The 18758-nt window shown below is 25.3% G+C and overlaps 2 protein-coding genes across 2 annotated transcripts in view; one reads left to right on the top strand and one right to left on the bottom strand.

Annotated features, from left to right (window-relative positions):
- The window catches only part of LOC145837234 (uncharacterized), a 28352-nt gene extending 18626 nt beyond the window's left edge, over positions 1 to 9726 (bottom strand). Inside the window, exons 1-3 of the mRNA XM_082945026.1 lie at positions 9602 to 9726; positions 7670 to 7751; positions 6525 to 6682 (exon numbers count right to left, since the gene is read on the bottom strand). Coding sequence (XP_082801152.1) covers positions 6525 to 6682; positions 7670 to 7751; positions 9602 to 9702 — 341 coding nt within the window. The 5' untranslated portion in view covers positions 9703 to 9726. The remainder of the gene's footprint in view (positions 1 to 6524; positions 6683 to 7669; positions 7752 to 9601) is intronic.
- Positions 9727 to 16981: 7255 nt separating this feature from the next.
- On the top strand, positions 16982 to 17812 carry LOC145836249 (kelch repeat and BTB domain-containing protein 3-like). Its single transcript, XM_082944069.1, has one exon. It carries the CDS (start codon positions 16982 to 16984, stop codon positions 17810 to 17812), a length of 831 nt encoding a protein of 276 aa, XP_082800195.1.
- Positions 17813 to 18758: the final 946 nt, after the last annotated feature.

The raw sequence follows: 18758 nt of genomic DNA, 5'->3' as shown, positions 1-18758 counted from the left end.
TATTATAAAATTTCTATTCTTCGCATACTAAATACCCTGGTTCGAAAACCTGCATTTGTAATTGAAAAAATTTATAATTTGTAATAAGGGGAAGGCAAACATATGTAGTAGTACTAGCTAAAAAACTAAATTTGATGAGCAACAAAATAATATTGAAAATGTTCTAATACAAAGTTCATTCTTAGAACCTTTAAAAGTTTTATCTAAGCGTCAGTTAAAAGTTTACTATTTTAAATGTTTATAAACATAAAAAGGCTGTTATGTATGTCCCATAAAAGAACATAAGTTATTTAACACCTAATATAATTAAAATATCATAACAATATTAAAAATTACTTTCCATGGACTCATCAAACAACATGTTAGATATAAGGTGGTTTTGCTTAATTTTTTTGTTTTTAATTTCATTTATTATTTTGAGCAGTAAATTTTAACATACAGTAACAACAATTAGCATAAGTATTAAAACCATCTAAAAAGAAGCTTTCTTAAATGAATTGAAAGCATTAAAATTTTATGTTTTAGTTTTTATTGTTTTTAAGGAAAAAGTGTGGTCAAAAACCTTAAAAAAATCAAAACGAGCTCAAAATTACATGTTTATAAACAAACATTTAGACTAATTCTACTTAAAAAGTAGTTTATTATTAAACTTAGAAATAAATTATACTTAAGAAAACATATAAAAACAGACAATTTAAGCAAAAATAGTTATATTATCTTAGTACCGGCATATAAAAGTCCAGGCTTTGGCTCTATAGACTTCTCCAATGTTTTTGTTGATGGGCTTATTGCAAAATGAATTGCAAAAAACTTAAATTTTGATAGAAATAATTTTGCCTCAATGCATGTCATTTAAACAAATCTACTTGTTACAGATATTTTAGGCATGTTTTGTATCAACATATCCTGTAAGAACGAGCTTTCTTCAACCAATGTTTTTTAAAACTGCTGTACATTTCGTAAGGCAAGTTATACGAACTAAAGTTTCGAGTTACAACGGAGGATCAAACATAAAGTATATAAACAGTCACAGTAAAAATAAATGTATAATATTTTAAACAAATCAAATTAGATGAGTTATTTACAGCCAACAACAAGCATTGGTCTGTTGTGCTGCTTTTTACGCAATATTTTCAGCGAAACTTAGCCTTTACCAAGCCCAATATTGGCAAGTTGATGAATTAGTTTTTGTCATTAAGTATTTGATATTTATGAAGTTTTATTTAAAAAACAAATCGAACTCGTTGTTTTCAACTAACAAAAATTATTCTGTTTGAATGAAAAGATCACAAAATTCTGTTTGTATTTTGAACAAAACATTGGTTTCCCCAAAACCAGTTAAACAAGTTTCAATAGCAGCTACCCAGAAACATAGAAGCTGCAACCAGTTCCTTTTTAATACGAATATATTGTTTTTACAGAAACATGGGACTAAAGTATCCCCAAGTTAAATTAAATTGATATGCTACACCTACATAAAAATACAACAAATCAATCAATACAGCAAGGTTATAAATATGTTCATGCTTTCTAAATTATTGTATTAAATATTTTTTAGAGCGGTTAAAATTTATATAAGTACCTTTGTTAATCAGTTTTTGTTTCATTCTGTTTAGTTTTAACAAAATAGTTAGTATTTGCCTAACTGTTATAAGTTAAATCTCAAGTAGAGTTAACCTTTTGAATTTTTAATTATACATTTCTAAACAACAAGCAAAGTTTTTTACATTAGAAATGAAAATATCATTTGATAAGCACAAAACGGTTAAAGTTTGAGTAAATTAAGTACTTTTTTAATTAAAAAAATGAAAAAAGATATTTTAGAAGGGTTAACATAGAACAAAATGATATATTTAAACAAATATTATTTTGCATAGAAAGTATTTTTAGAAATATATTAATTTATTACTTACCCCAAGAACCTTATTTATTTAACATACGAACAATTATCGTTAAATTTTTCAATTTTGGCATATAAAAAGTGTCATATAATTAATTTCTCAAATGGATGTAAATAAAATAAATTTAATGCATAGCACTTTAAACTTTTAAAGAATAAAATTTTAATTTTGACTTTCAATCATTAAAGGTACATAAGATAACTTCAAACTGGTGAAGTTACAAAAATGTTTATTTAAAAAACAAAGCAAACAAAATAAATTCTTACGTCAAACTTTAACTAGTTGAGGCGAAAGAAAATAAAAAATCATAAGTATATAACATAAAAAACATTTTAATATGTCGTACCCAAACTAGTGGAGTTATAAATAAAAGTTTAAAATCAAAGAATAAAAAAAAAGATAAATAAAATAAGTTTGCACGTCAAACTTAGTTAAGCCGAAAAAATCATTAAAAAAATCATTAAAAAATGCAAGGGCTTCTACGTGACAACTTTTATAAAAAGACTCGAACTTTTGCAAAACTTAAAGGCAATTGAGACGTTAGAGTGGAAGAGACACTTGAAAAGCTTGAACGTTTTAACACCGAAACTTTCAAGTTTCCCGTAGATTTGTCAAGCTTTTTAGGACTGTTTGAAACCCTGTGAGCCAATGGATGCAAAAAATTTCACAGGTATTAAATTCTTGGAGAGCATTCGCATATATTGACATAAGGCTTTAGTCAAGTACCATATCTAGTTTATAATTTACTTTTTATTTCTTAATTGTGTTAAAAAAACGTAATTAAGAAGAGAAGCACTTGTGATACATTTGCTTGAGTGTTGTGTCTCTACATTTTGTAATTGCGCTCGTTTCCTAGATGTCGTTTTTTCTAGACGCTGTGTTCATTACATGCTACGAAACTTGTAAATTGATATGTGTCTGATGTTTGAAATAAGTGCAAGCTTTTTTTTTATATATCCTTATATACATTTTCAAGACTAACAGAATACACCTGTGATAAAACAAAAATAAAAATAGTTTGATAATTTATATCTAAAGCTCGCATTAATTTTCTAAAATAAAATTAAAGAGTTAGCATAATTACATATAAAAATAGAGTAACTTTTGTAACTAAAAAAAAGCTGAAGCTTAATAGCATATTTTTACTAGCTAAAAGAGCTTTTTTACAAAAGAATTTTTACAAGAGTTTGTCATTATTTAATAATAAAAACTTGCTACTTGTACAGTTTTTTTTCAAACAAAAAATATTTAACAGTTCAATCGTAACATTTAAATAACTATTTTAGTATTGAACAAAACAAAAACATTTTAATATAACTTATAAATAGTTCCACAACCAGAAAACAAAAACTATAAATAAAAAACATAAAAGCAATTAATTTCTTAAAAGAACAATTCCTTAAATGAAAAAGGAAATTAAATTAAACGATAACGCAAATAGTACTATAATAGACACAGTACTATTTGCATTCAAATATTAAATGATGAAAAATAGCATACGGTAGGCGTCAGAATCTAAAATGTTTTGTAATCTGTAGACTGTTTTTATTAGCTGCTGTTTTTCAAATAAACACGCTTGAACCGTTTACCTAAATACTCACTGACACAATTTTTACTTAAGCTAAAAATTTTCAAACTAAATTTTAAAACGATCAATAAAGGATTTTACACAAAAATACATAATTTATAAGTGGTATTAATTAAATACGAACTGTTAGATATTAATTGTTTTAAGCACACTTATGCTCAAATTAAATTAAACCTTTTTTAAAGTGCTTAGCTTTTTGTTTTAATCAAACTTGTTTTTTGATTTATAGCAGTAAACTTAATTAAACAATTTATAACAGTTTCAGTAAAAAAACTAAGTAAAAAGTTCAAAGCATCCATCACAAAATTTTCTCAGAGCAAGTTTGCGTTTATAATAAATAATAAAACGAAACATGATAGCTGGCTAACATTTAAAGGTTAAATATGTCGCTTCACATCGAAATATAATGTGCCTTGGCGTTTTTAAAGTTTGTAATATTGAAAATGTTAAGGGTAACTAAAAAAAAAAATCAGTGTTAATGTCTTAATTTAATATTAATAGTTTTATGTATATTAATATTTAAAAAAAACAATTTTTAGAAAAAATTGAAGATTTTAAACTCTAAAAAATGTAAAAGTTATGCAAAACTTTAATAGCTAAAATTAAAAAAGTGCCTAAAAACGTACTTTAAAATAACAAAAACTAAAATAAAAAGGAAAAATATAACAAAAATTAGTTAAGTTTCTAACCAATAAAAGTAAAAAACTATAAATTATTGCAAGTTAATAACCATCTACAAAATTAGCCTTTATTTATAAAGTAATTTAATAATTTTATTTGTGGTAATGAGTTTATGTGAAACCGAATAGTTGACCTTTTGAACGTTTATTTATGTTTTACAAACATATGGTGGGTTATTTGTTTTATTAAATTTTACTAGTTTGCATTGTGTTACTTTTGCTTAGAGCTTTTAAAGCTTAAAAGTTGAATAGTTTATAATAAAATCGCTGATAAATAAATTTTAAATACTTAAAAAGTTTTGTGTCGATTTAAAAGATATCAGATTATCAGTTATAGAGTAGATTTTTGTATACTTTGTTATCGTTTTGGTTTACAAAAGTTTCCAGCCTTCTTATTATTTATTTGCATCTTTCATAAACTTGGCTAACTAAAACTTTAATTTTTGTAAAAAAAAAGTACTAATCGGTGTAATTTAGACGAAACTTTTTTTACTACGGAAAAAAAATACAAAAAAAACATAAGCTTATCAATAACCAAAATTTATATGGATCAAGAAAACTTATTAATGCGAAATTTTGATTTAATAAGAATGATGCATAACTCAATGTTTTAGGATCAGCAATAAAGCTATCATATTAAACATTCACTTTACATGATAAACAGACATACTTTTCATTAATTATGAGTAAAAACTTTTTACAAAAAAATAGATTGTTTTATGAAACATTATTTTTTTTCAAATCTTATGCACTTTTAAGCTTTTTCGTGTAAATCTTAAACTAAATTTTATCTTTTGATCATATATATTATTAAGTCTTTACTAAAATTAATTAGCAAAAAAAAACTTATTTAAGACATTTTTTAGATTTGATTCAATTTTTTAAGTACACGATCACTATAATTTTATTATAAACATTAAAAAAGAATTTAAATGTAAAATAACATTCGTTAAGTTAGATTTATTCACATATTGAACTGTTTATAGTTAGTAAAAGAAACATTTTTCTCAAAGGTTTAAATATTTTGTTACATACTTTGATAGTTTTATTACTATTTAAACTACTCAAATCATAGTTTAAGTATTCTTCCAAAGTTTAAAAATAAATTAATGAAAAGTTACTAGTTCTTTGACACATTATTTTATTGAATTTGCTTCTAAAAATTAAACAATTATTATTAAAACATTTGAGTAGATCTAAACTTAGATGCATATTCAAGTGGAAGCCAGTTTCTTTATATTGTATACCATTCCAAAAGTTTACTGGATAAGTATTCTTTAAACAAATCAATCTTTATAGCAACTCAATTTTTAACCTTTTTAAAATAAATGCAATAATGCCAATTTTGATTAATAATATTTAGTGACATTTTAAAACGTTAGTTTCAGATCTAACACAACAAAAATGATAAGTGACTAGTTAACAAATGATTTCATGGTTTTAAGTAACAAGTAGTCACTACTAGCTATTGTATTAACAATCAGTCTTGACTTACCAAAAAACGAAATTGACTGACATCCAAGATATATTGATATTATTAAACATCAAAAATTTAGACCTTTTTTTATGGAAAGTAAACATTTACCAATAAAAGTTAATAACTAGTTGTAAGATTAATAATAATTTTGTAACACTTTTAGTAACTAAACATTCCTGACAGGTTCTGACCGGTTTCAATTGGCGGAACCCGTTCAGAAAACAATAAACATAACAGTTGTCATGCTCAGTTGTATAAATTAAACACTTCTAACTGTAGCCTGAAATTAACAAGCTAAAGAAACAAACGCAACAAAGTAATAAACATTGAATATTTACTAACAAAAAGAACTCTGGCAAAATCTCACAATTAAACCAAATAAACACGTTTGTAATTATTGTAAGCATATGCATATATCAATTGTTATTATCAAGTTAATCAACCCAACACTCATCCGATGGGAGCCATATAACAAGCAAATGAAACAAACAGATAATATATGTAATTATTAATAAAAAAAACAAAAAATTATAAATATATTTACAAAAAAAAAAAAAAAAAAAATTATAAATATATTTACAAATAAAACAAAAAGATAATAAATATATTTACAAAAAAAACGAAAAATTATAAATATATTTAAAAATAAAAAAATAAACAAAATGTGATATATATATTAAAAAAAAAAAAAATTATAAATCTATTTACAAAAAAAACAAAAAATTATAAGTATATTTAAAAATAAAAAAATAAACAAAATGTTATATATATATTTAAAAAAAAAATATATAAATCTATTTACAAAAAAAACAAAAAATTATAAATATATTTACAAATAAAACAAACAGATAATAAAAATAATCATTAACAAAACTTACACTCCTGAGGGGTTCTGCCCGGGCTCCAGCTGGATCTGACAGAACCCGTTCCTGCAGTCCCTCCCCACCAGCGAGTGGGGGTGGGGTCTGGGTGGTTCCCCCTCCTTCGCCGTCACCAGGGAAACGCGCATCCACGCCCTCCCCGTGTAGTTGATTATCTGTTCGGGGGATTTTTTTTACTTTAAAAATAAACTTTTATAGTGCATATTACATTTTTGACTGGTTATCTGTTTTGGTAGCAAATTATAGTATAGTTGATTATCTGTTCGGGGGAACATTTCATTTATTTTTATTTATTTAAAATTATTTTTAATAATTGTATGTATAAGTGATTATTTGTTTTAGTGTAGGTGATTATTAAAAAAAATATATATTCAGACAGTTACTGAATTTCAGTGCAAGCGGATTTTAAAACTGTCGTTCTTTTTTAAATATAATTTAATACATGAATCTTGATCCTGAATTGATTTCATTGTTAAATCTGTTTAAACCACATGTTTAGGTTGTTAATTGTTGGTTTTATTTAAAAATAATTTTTAATATATTATAAATGTGTGTTAGGTTGGTTGTTTTAACAAATAAATTTAATGCATTTACACAAAAAAAAAGTACAAAGTTAAAACTAAGTTGAGTGAATAAATAAAACTTATAAAAGTAACTTTAAATATTTTATTAAAAAAAGTAAAGGTACATAAACTTAGTTTATACCTTGCATCCAACTAATTTGAAATGATAACAACATCTAAGTATGAAACAAACTTTAACTTTTATTCTTTTCTAAATAGGTAATAGTGTGGTTGTAAAATAATAGAATTTATAAATACAAGTTATAAAAAATTTATAAATACAATTTATAAAAAACTTATAAATTGGTTAAAAAAACCATAAGTTAGCACAGAAATAAAAAGTAGTAAAAATATAACTTATACCATGTACTGTACATATAGTCAACTTTAAGTTTCATGTATTTGTACAGAAATATAAATAAAAAAAATAAACAGAGTAAATAAAAATAATTACCTGACACCTGGCTTAAATAACCAAATTTTGTATATATTTATATAAAAAAAATAGTAAGAAATAAAAATAGAGTAAATAAAACTTATACATAAATGTAATTGATGTAAATAGATATGAATATTTACCTGACACCTGGGCCACTTTTTGTGTTCAGGGGTCGACTCCTCAGCCGGTATGCTTCCTGCCGCCCTCCCTTCGCAAGCGTACCTGTGTGACGTCATAAGACTATAAGTTAGGTTGATGATGTCAATAAGGTAACAATTAGGTTTTAGTTGATTTTTTTCTTTGTAAGTTTTATAAAGGTTATTGCTAAACTGTTATGTGTTTTACAAACTTTTTACAGAATAAAATCTGTACATACTGTTATGTGAGACTGTAATAAGATACTGTTTAAGTGAGATTAAGTGAGATAAGCTATTTATTTGACAAATAGTAAATTTTCTGGTAAACTGATCAGTCGAAATTATTTTAAGAAACTCAATTCTTACTCGTAACTTACACCTAGGGGTTATAAAACATTATCTGTTAGCATTTATATTCAATAAAAAAAGAAAAAATAATTTTCCAGTACAACATAATTCAGCATGTTTTAAGTTTTCAAATTTTAGCGTACAACTAATTTTGATTTAGTTGTTATTTTCTGCCCTAAGCAAAACAGAATTGTTATTAGTGCTGTTTCGAAGCACATATCTGGAAATTTGTAAGAAAACTCTTTAATATCTAGTTTCATAGCTTAACTTCTATTACATTGGTTATTTTTAAACTGAATGGTGGAGTTCAATAATAAAGTCTAAAATAGTTGAAGATACTTGTGTTGAAACTTATTCAATCGTTTAGTTTATGAATATATTATTTCAGTTTAGATTTTTAATCAGGAACCTTGACTATACTACATTTTTTACAAACTCTAGTGTTTAAAACAATAGAATTTGTGAAATTTGTTTACTAATAAAACTCATACACATGCAAACAAGTCAAACAAATTATTATGTATAATAAGTCAAAAAACAAAAAAGTTTTATTAGGGGTGGACAACAAACGGCCAACTGTCTTTCAAAATGACTTACACTTATCTAAGTTAATTGGAAACCAATTACTTATAACTTCCAATAAGTTTGTCAAAAGCCCGTGAACACATACTAAAACATTAATAAAAACAAACAACTATGGAAGTCCAGTTTTAAATTTAACAGAGGTTCAAGTTTGACTAACTACACATTTAAAATTAACAAAACTACATAAATATTTAAACGCATTACTTTAAGGTGTTTTCAAAAGCAAATAGAAAATATAGAAATACTTTTAACAAGTTGCACATTTAAAGTTTATTATATTAACTGATCACTATAAAAACTAGTACATTATCCAAATTAATATGTATACATAAAACAATCAACTATAACAACTCTTTTGAAGTTTAACGGACAGGAAATCAAAAAAAAATCTTCAACAAATCGCACGTTTCATGCGCAAAAAAAAAGACAAGTCGTTTTTTAAAAGTAACAAAGAAAGATTCGCAAAAATTTCTCGACAAAATGCAAACTAAGCTTTCAAAAAAATCTTAAGTCTCAAACATTTTTAAAACTTTTTTCTAACGCCCCCCTTTAAAAAATTAAGAGAGCTATGGCCCCCTCCATCAAGATTACTCAAAAAACTATCATTAAAATCACTTAAGACATTTTTATTTTTTGCTCTTCATCAACAAATCCAGAATATCTGGTGTAAGTTTCAAAACTACCTAAGGTTTATTTTTCTGTTCATCATGAACTCCAGCTTATCTAATATAAGTTTTAAATTATGACCTCATGGCCCCCTGTGGCTCCTTAAGTGCTAATGGCAAACCTTTGGCCTCTTTAGTGCTCATGGACCCTTGAATATCTGTCATGGCACTCAAGGGGCCACTTTGTAAAACCCTGATCTAAATGCATCGACGTAAAATTAACTTTTAAAATCTCTTAACAGAAAAAGATAATAAAAATAATTTAGTTAAATAGTAAAACTCACAAAAATCTCCATAATAAACTTAAAAACATCCGCAACTAAAAAAATTCCCTCACCTGAATCTCATACCCCTCTGCTGTGGTTGATCGACTATTTGGAGGAAAGGCTTCCTGTATGACGTCATAGTAGGTGGTAAATGCGAGTTTTTAATTTCCATTTTTATTGCATTTTTTCATAAACTGAAAGAAAATTTAACTTAAATCAAAAATTAAGTAAACGCGAGTTTTTAATTTCCATGTTTAAATTTAATTTTTCACTTATTGAAAACAGGAAAATACTTACATCAAAATATATTGTTTATTGAAAGAAAAAATAAAATTGCTCAAAATATTTGATCCCAAGACTAAAGCTCGAAAAAACCTTTCGGTTATCGAGTCGTACATCACTTGGATACATTTTAAGCTGGTCAAAAATTAAACAAGTTAAAGTTTTTCTTTAAATTAAATTTATCGTTAGTAGTTGGTTTAAACTTGGAAGAAAAAGGTGAAAATTTTCTATATTGACAAACTTGCTTTGTAGTAACAGTTTTTTATTTTTGTCTTTTTGCAAGGATAATGTTTTTTCCAACATTGTAAGAATAAAAAACAAACAATACTGTAATTTTAGAATAACATGTTGTACGTTTTTAATATAATTTAATATTTAACTGGTTCCAAAAATAAAATAATGTTTAGTTTGTGTGAAATATTTTTAAACGTAAAACTTTTGTAGCTATATATAAATTTCTTTTTATTACTACTATTATTTACTTTGAAGACTTCAAAGTAGATAATTATCACTTTCTAAAGTTTTTAAGTTAAAAAAGTTGATATTTTACAGTTTTTGAGTTCAAAATATATATATAGGTTTTATTAAATAAAAATAAATAAAAAATAAAAGAAAACAATTTATGGTTTTATATTTGATTTTTTTGAAAAAGAAAATAATTTGACTTTTATTAAAACTATTTATAGTCATAGTTGATATAAAGCCTTTTAACTATTGTTAAAACTATTTAGTTTTTAGCTTTCAAAAATGATGTTTTAAGAATATACTTTAACAAATATAAAATAAAACTAGTCCATCAATGATTAGTTATTTAAACAGTACACTCCATAGTCCATTTGATTGTTTTGAAACTAAAGAATAGTGCAGAAAAAGTAGAATATTTATAAATTTTTTAAAGGTAAAGGATGTTTAAACTTTCTAAAAGTAAGAAAACACTTAAGGCTAAATCACTTAAAATTATTATTAGTAAAAAGTTATTTAAACTTTAAAGAAGTTTTTTTTGTTATAAAATTAACTTTTTTACGCTTGTAATTTAATTTAGTTAAAAGCTAAATTTGCTGTGAAACCAAAACTTAAAATATACATAAATTTTTGTCTTAGTTTGTATGATGTATTTAAACTTTTCTACTTGAATATAATTATACTTAGCCATGTGGTAATAGTGCTTATAATATATTATATCAAAAAAATGTTTATAATAAGCTTTTAGAGCTTTTTTTATTTAAAAAAAGGAGACATTGTTTGTAAATATTTTCAAAAGTTTATTTTTTTATAACTTGACACATATGTCCTTTTTTTATGATAGTATACTCATTGGGTAAATATCACAGTTATGTGTTTTTTTTAAAGCACAATACATATGTTTGATATAAAAGAGCTTCCAAAAATGTTCAATTCAAAAATAGGGTTTTGTTATTTTCTGTTGTTATACACAATAACAGTATTGAAATATTTAAAGTAAATGTTTATTGTGAAACAAATAACTTTGGTTTTAAAATTTATAGCTTATTATAAAGTTTTACATTAGTTTTTTGTCTATGTGCTTTTGTTGCCTACTTTAACAAAATTTTACTTAAACAGATTTGATATTTTGTTTTACACATGTAAATTTTTCAAAGTTATTTTGTATAAGAACAATATTATTATATACTTTAGCATTAATTCAATTAATAAAAATGTTCTATAAATAAAATAACATTATATTAATAGTAGTATTTGCTTAGTTATTCAGTTTTTCAATAATAATAAAACAAAAACTTATAATGATTTGTAAGATCTTAAAAGAAAGCAATCTTGTAGTTAGAAAAAAGTATTTGAGTTTTGTTTTCTTAAGCTATGATCTGTTATTATTTTTATTAGGTTCTCATACTTTTTCAAGCAGTCTTTAACTTTGAAACTTGTTAGTTATTAAATAACATAACTGTGTTTTTTCATAACATTCATTAGGTGTACAAGAAATATTGTGTAAAAACAAAACTATATATTGTATAAACTTATTAGTATAGTAAATTAATTTCATATTTAATATATAAAAAACAATTGCTTAAACTGAACTGTATAATCATACTAAACTAATGTTTAAACTGTTTAAGTTAATTGTTTAAAAAGTGTATGATGTTGAAAGACTTATACATAACAAAATAATTGTTTAACAGACAACTTGAAAAAAAAAGTTGTTTATATTTAATGGTTATAAATTTTCAAATGAAACCAGTGTAATTAAGTATTTAAATTGTTTAAACTTAGAATAAAATTTTCTAAAAAAACAACAAAAACTTGTTTGAAAATTGAAAAGTAGAAACTATATAAATAAAAAATATTTAAAAAAATCCGATACAAATTTAAACAAAAAACTCAAGTTTTTAAAAAGTTTTACTGCCTCAATAAAAAGCAAAAGATTGTCAACACACAACACTGATAAGTAACATGAAAGCTGAGAAGTTGTTTACAACCGAAATTGCGGCTCCCACTAATTCATACGTCATAATGAGAAGTGAGAGAAATTAGCTGCTCTCAATCGCCTTTTATGGCTTTTTACAGTTTTGTTTCAAATTTCAGCGCGCAAAGTTAAAGTCAGCTATCGAACTTGGCTTTCTGCAATTCTCGAGTTATTTTTTTTTTGGCTGCAATAATAATAAAAAATAAAGTTTGTTTGAGTGATAAATATTTTTTACGGGCTTTTAGTTCTTTTTAAGGCAAAGTGATGCCACACAACCTTTTATAAATTCGTAACCTTTTAAGTTTTTGTATATGTATAGAGTTAGAGTAGATTTTTTTTTCTTTTTTGAACTAGTTGTATGTTAATTTTTTTTTTTAAGATTATTATGTTTAAACACTTTGAGAATATTTTTGTCAAAGTTTAAAGTTTTATTGGTTTATACAACTTTCGTCAATGCAAACCAAAGCATATAAGGTTTTAAAATGATGCAAAGTTAAGCTAATTAATTAAACGTGTATCTTAAACTAAGAATATGTATAAATGTGCTTATAAAAAAGCTTATTTAAGCCTTCGTGCAAAAATGTCTCCATGCTTTTTTGACCCGTTCCCTTATTTTAGATACCTACTAAGTATTTATTCTCTCTCATTTATTTTATATTTAATTAAAATTTTTGTTATTTAAATGTAGCTACAGCTTCTAGTTTTAACAAATAATTTTATTTAAAAGACTATTTACAACTTAGACACAATTATAATATTTATTGTCCCTGATATTAAACTAGATTGCTACTTTTTGTCTTTTTAGTAAAAAACTATTATTTATCATTGGAAAGGCCGATCGTTATTTTCGTATCCAAACCAATGTTCAGACCTGGAGAAAAGATCCGATAGGAGAATTTAAACAAAGTATGGTAGTTTACCAGTTTAACTGCTTCTGTGAAGCTAGTTATGTCGGGATGACTTCAAGACAATTTGGCAAAAGAATAAAGGAACATATTCCAAAAAGTATCGATGAATATTGTAAGAGTATTAAGAAAACTAAATCTTTTAGAGTAATAAACGCTTCAAAAAGATCTGCTATTGCTGAACACTTAGTAAATAACCTTGAATGTGCTAGTAATTATAATTTCAAAAGATTTAATATTGTTAAAAATTGTTTTCACATTTCGGATTTAATCAAACTTGAAGCTATTTGTATTTTGCTAAGAAAACCTAAGTTGTGAAAACATAAAGATTTTGATTATACTGTTTCGTTGTTTTCAAAAATTGTTTTATAAGTTTTTGATCTGTTTTCATACTTTTTAAGTTACTATTATTATTTTGCATTGTAATTAGAAGTACTTATGTATTGTTAATAACTCTTTGCTTTATTATTAGTTACGTTGATTGCATTTTCACTATATAAGCTAGATTTGAAATATTAATTTTAATGCTTAGTATACAACTGACGAAAGAAGCATGAAATATATTTTGTTCTAAAAAATTGAGTCTTATTTAAATTGTTTGAAAAAAAAAACTATTTTGTTTTTTAAACAAAGTTTTGAAGCAATCATTACTTTTTAGCAGTATTTCTGTTTGAAGTATTTTTAAATATTTCTTTTGCAGTTTTTAACTATATCTTTATTTTCTTTATAAATAGTTATAAAGTTTAATTCAGTTTTGATAAAATTGGCATAAAGTAATTCGACAAGTATAATCAGTGAGGTAGTCTTATAATTGTTTTTTATAGCTATAAAATTTATATTCAGTAGATATTTTACTTTTTTTGTTAAATTATAAGTTTCTTACCTTAGTTTAACTCAACAAAACTTTTTTATTAAAAAAAAAAGATTAATATAGGGTACGTTTTCTGAGTTTCAAGTTATAAATGTATAATTAACTTACGGAGCTTAACTTTTATAAAACTTTTTTTTATAAACATCTGCTTAAAATATTATATTGTTGTTTTATTTTTTGTACTAATTTGCATTATTCAGGGTCGCCAAAAATCCTAGAATCCTGGACCAGGAATTTGAGAATTTAGTCTATAAAATATGGAATTTGAAAAATTATGAAAAAAACCTAAAATTTTAAACAAAAATCACTAAAAAACCTGAAAAACCTGCAGTTTAAAACAACTTTTGTATGTTAAGTAATAAGTTTTAGACCCTTAAATGTGTAATTTTAAAAACTTGGTATAAATTTTTTAAACCTGGAGAAAATTTGCCAGAAAAATTTGGCAATCCTCATTATTTGTCTGTTTAAAAAGTATATTCTCATAAACATAAATTTATAATAAAAATGTACCTATTTATTACATTAAGTCTGAAGTTGACTTAACTACCCATAAGTTAGTAGATAATTATATTGTATATAATTACATGGATTGACTTAAAACTGTTTTTTTTTTATTTAAATATTGTTAATAGAAGTGATGTAATTCGCTGATAGACGTGATTATCCACTTGTTTTAGTTTATCAAATTTTCTTGATTACAAGTTATGTTATTCAAATATTTTCTAATTTATTTAAAATTTATTACTTAACTGTTTTTTTTTGTTATGTTGACTCCTAAATTTTTTTTCTAATAAGATTTAGATTTAAATAGTTTAGATTTTTTTTTTAATAAATAAAATATTGGGTATTAGGGTAAATTTGGTAATAAGCTTCCATAAAAGGGTAAAGTAAAAAAAATAAGGTTATGAACTGCTGAATAAATCTATGAACTGAACTATAAATAACTAAGAAAAAAAACGTTATTAGTAAAAATTTGTGTTTCTGCTCTGTATTCTGCATTAGTAAAATGGTTAAACGGTATTTTTATAAAACTTAGAAATAAAATTAATTTATTTTGCCATTATGTTAAAGTCTAAACAAATTATAGGATAGCATTGTTTTTTTTTGAGCAATGAGTTAGTAAAAGCTATTTATAACCACAAAATTATGACAAAAAATCAAACTATTTCAGCTTAAATATACTTGAGGAGTAAAACGACAATGAAACGAATACAAGATGTGTCAGAAGAAAATAGAAATACTCAAACTGATGAAAAGAAAAGAAAAATGGAAAAATTTAAGCAGAAACCACTTGTTAGTAAAAAGTTCAGCTGAAAACGAATACTAAACTTTTCAATAAAAAAATTCAACGAAAACAGGTTATGATTTATATTTGTAATCATTTTTCTATTAAATAAGCAAGCGTTTAAAAAATACTGTTATTAAGTTAAATTAAAACATGGCTTAAATCTATATTAAATTATTTATTTATTAACCGTTAAAAGCTTCGACTTTTAATTTTGTTCATTTTTGGGAATGCTTTCTGTACAAAAACATTTTAAGTTTTTTCAAAGTGTTTCACTTTACAAAAGTAGTTTTTTTGTTTTGTAACATTAAGAGGACATATGTAAAGAACATAAGTGTAGTAGAAAAATACTTATTACTTGAATATGACTTAATTAAGTAGCTAGGTAGTTAAGATTATACAAACTCGAACTAAATGTTTAAACTTAAAACGTGATATTACTCTGCATTACTTTAAGAAGTTGTTGAAAAGTATCTGGTAACGTTTTTATTTCATTTAAGTTACGTAGTTCTTTTTTTAAGTGTTTACGTTGTTACCAAAAAAGTATGCTTTGCTCGGTAAAATTATAATTAATTTGAAGAAATGATGAACAGTTTAAGTATGGTTTGTTTGATCGTTTGGTGAAAAAATACTTTTAAAAAATAAAAACAAAGGTTAAGATTCAATATCAATTATTTAAATGTTGAAACGCTTTTATGTTTCATAAGTTGATCGTTTCTATTAGGCGTCAATGTAGAAGTTTTGTACATTATCATTAAAATACTCAAAATAAAACAATAAAACATTTAGACAGTACTTTTTTTTTAACACACTAACACAGAACACATACACGGAGCTAAGATATTATATATCATGAAGTAGAGGTGTGCATTTAATTTATTAATTGTAATTTGTTACAATATTTAATTTACTTACAACCGGGTTTCGGTGACAATTAAATTGCGACTTTTTCAATTAAAATAAAATAGTAAACTTCACATAACAATGTATGTTATCAAAATGTATTTAAAAACTTATTCATGCGTGAAAATCTAAACAGCAACTAAAATGTAACACATTCGAAAATTCAAACTCGTAAATAAAATATTAAATTTGCACACCTCTGATTGAATAAGCTGGTTAAATTTCAGTAAATTAAGCAATCTTTTTTAGTTAAGACTAATAAATAAATGTAAATTATTGTTAAAATACATTAAATAAAATTAGCAACAACAAATTTAAAAAGTACTTTTTGTTTATTACACTAGCACATGTTTCTGTGTGTTAATAAGTTATCACACTAACACATAATGAAATGTGTTAACAAGTTAACACACTTCAACGGAGCTATGAAAGTTAAAGAAATACTCAAATGTGCTAGTGTAATAAATAAAGAGGTAGTGTTTAAATTTGTTACTGTTATAAATTCCAGTGAACTTGTTTTGCTAACATATTTATTAGCAAGCGCTTAATTTTTTTTTTAAGTAGTTAAAATAAAGAATAAAAATTGTTTAAAGTTTTTAATTTCATAAATTTTATCAGACTAAACGGTAATCTAAAAAGTAAAATCTTGTAAAACGAAACAAAATAAAGGATTAAAATTTTACAGGTAAGACGTTGCAAATGACTGAGTTAGTTTGAGCGATAAAGAAAGCAGAACACTTCCCGAATAAAGCTCTAGAAAATAAAATGAACAAAGCAGTTGAAGACTCCTTGAATGTGAAAAATGTGTTGACGATCTACAAACTCGCTAAAGTTTTCAACTTGAAAGTTCCAGCTAAACAGTCTTTAAGCTGCATTGAAAGCTGGTTCACTATACTAGCTGATACCCAGAACTTTTTAAAGTTAGACTACTCGCTTGTTGCAAAAATACTTGCAAGTTCTGGTCTGCACGTTACTTCAGAAATCGAAGTGTTCAATGCTGCAAATGCGTGGTTAGGTCACTGTGAAAATGCACGTGTAAAGTATGCTAAAGATCTTTTACTAAAAGTTCGTTTTGTTCTGTTGTCGGATGATACTTTTAGATACATTTTAAAGGAGTCTTCTCCATTTATTAAACTCACCGATTGTATTATAATGGTTAAACAATTTTTAAAAACCAAAGAAAATTTCTCAAATATAAAATACAGCTGCAACTATAATCATAGGTATTGTAACAACATCAACTTTAACTTCTTCCTCTGTGGAGGTAGCGATGGAAAAACAGGAAAATTTCTAACCGATGTCACCCAAATTAACGGAAACAATTTGAGTGTTGTAAAACCCTTACCTCCGCTCAGACAACCTCGAAATTTTTCTATGACAGTTTGCATAAACGATGAGGTTTACGTGCTCGACTGCCTTCCAACGTCCGTAGACAGGTACTCGTTTAAAACTAACACCTGGGAGAAAGTAACTGATATCCACGAAAAAGGCTCCGGGTACTGCGTTTGCGCGTCCATGGATAAAAATTTCGTGTTCGGGGGGACTTTCAGCGGACTAATGCGCCCCTGTTTACAGCTGGACACGAAAAACCGCTAGTGGAAAGATGTCAGCAGCATGAAGCAAGCGAGAAGGCTCGCAGCTGCAGCAGCGTTTGAGGGCAGAATTGTGGTCTGCGGTGGGTGCCATGGTAACATACTAAACTCTGTTGAGTCGTATGACGCAATTGCTGACGAATGGTCGCCGATGCGGAACATAATTGAAGCAAAGTATGACGTCAAACTCACCGTTGCTAAAAACAAACTGTTTGTTTTCGGTCTAAGAAGAAAAAATTTTATGGGAGCTTCCTGCGAGGTTTTTGACGGATTTACGAAAATATTTGTCGCTTTTGAAAACTCCAGTTGCATATCTCAACAGTATAAATTCAGTTTTTTCTTTGGGAAGCAAACTTGTAACATTTTATGATGGAAGAAAGTCGGTTACTTTATATGATGTTGCAAAAGACAGATTTTCCGAAAAGTATTTGACTTGTAAGACGACGAGCTTTTATTCTGCTGTAAAAGTTCCTTTTTATAAAGATAGTTAAATATATATATATAGTTGATTGAAAATATGAAAGTTGTTTCTCAAAAATCAAAGTTCTATATAAATCATTATTTTTAAGTTTTCCAACTAAAATAAACAGATTATTTTATTTAAGCTAATATAATAAGATTAACAAAGTCTTAAAAGTCTTAATTTTAAAGGCAAATTAGTTTTACAAAGTATTTTTAGTTTAATTTAAGTACATGTTTATATTTTATTATTAATATTGGTTGTAATCTGTTTTGGTTTCTGTATGTTGTGTACCTATATAGTTGTTGTAATTACCCAAAGTTTTTTACACACCAGGTCTTTAGACCAAACTTTTAGAGCGCTTTTTATCGTTCAATAAACTATATATATGAAACATGTATTTGCATTTTCATTCGAATTTTTATAGTGTTTCTGCAATAAAAAAATACTAACCTGAACTGGTTTCTTTTTATATTGAAACTACCTTAAC

The sequence above is a fragment of the Thalia democratica genome, chromosome 5, assembly GCF_965202585.1.
Source record: "Thalia democratica chromosome 5, ktThaDemo2.hap1.1, whole genome shotgun sequence".
In the NCBI taxonomy this organism is placed as follows: domain Eukaryota; kingdom Metazoa; phylum Chordata; class Thaliacea; order Salpida; family Salpidae; genus Thalia; species Thalia democratica.
This window is presented reverse-complemented; position numbering and strand designations above follow the sequence as displayed.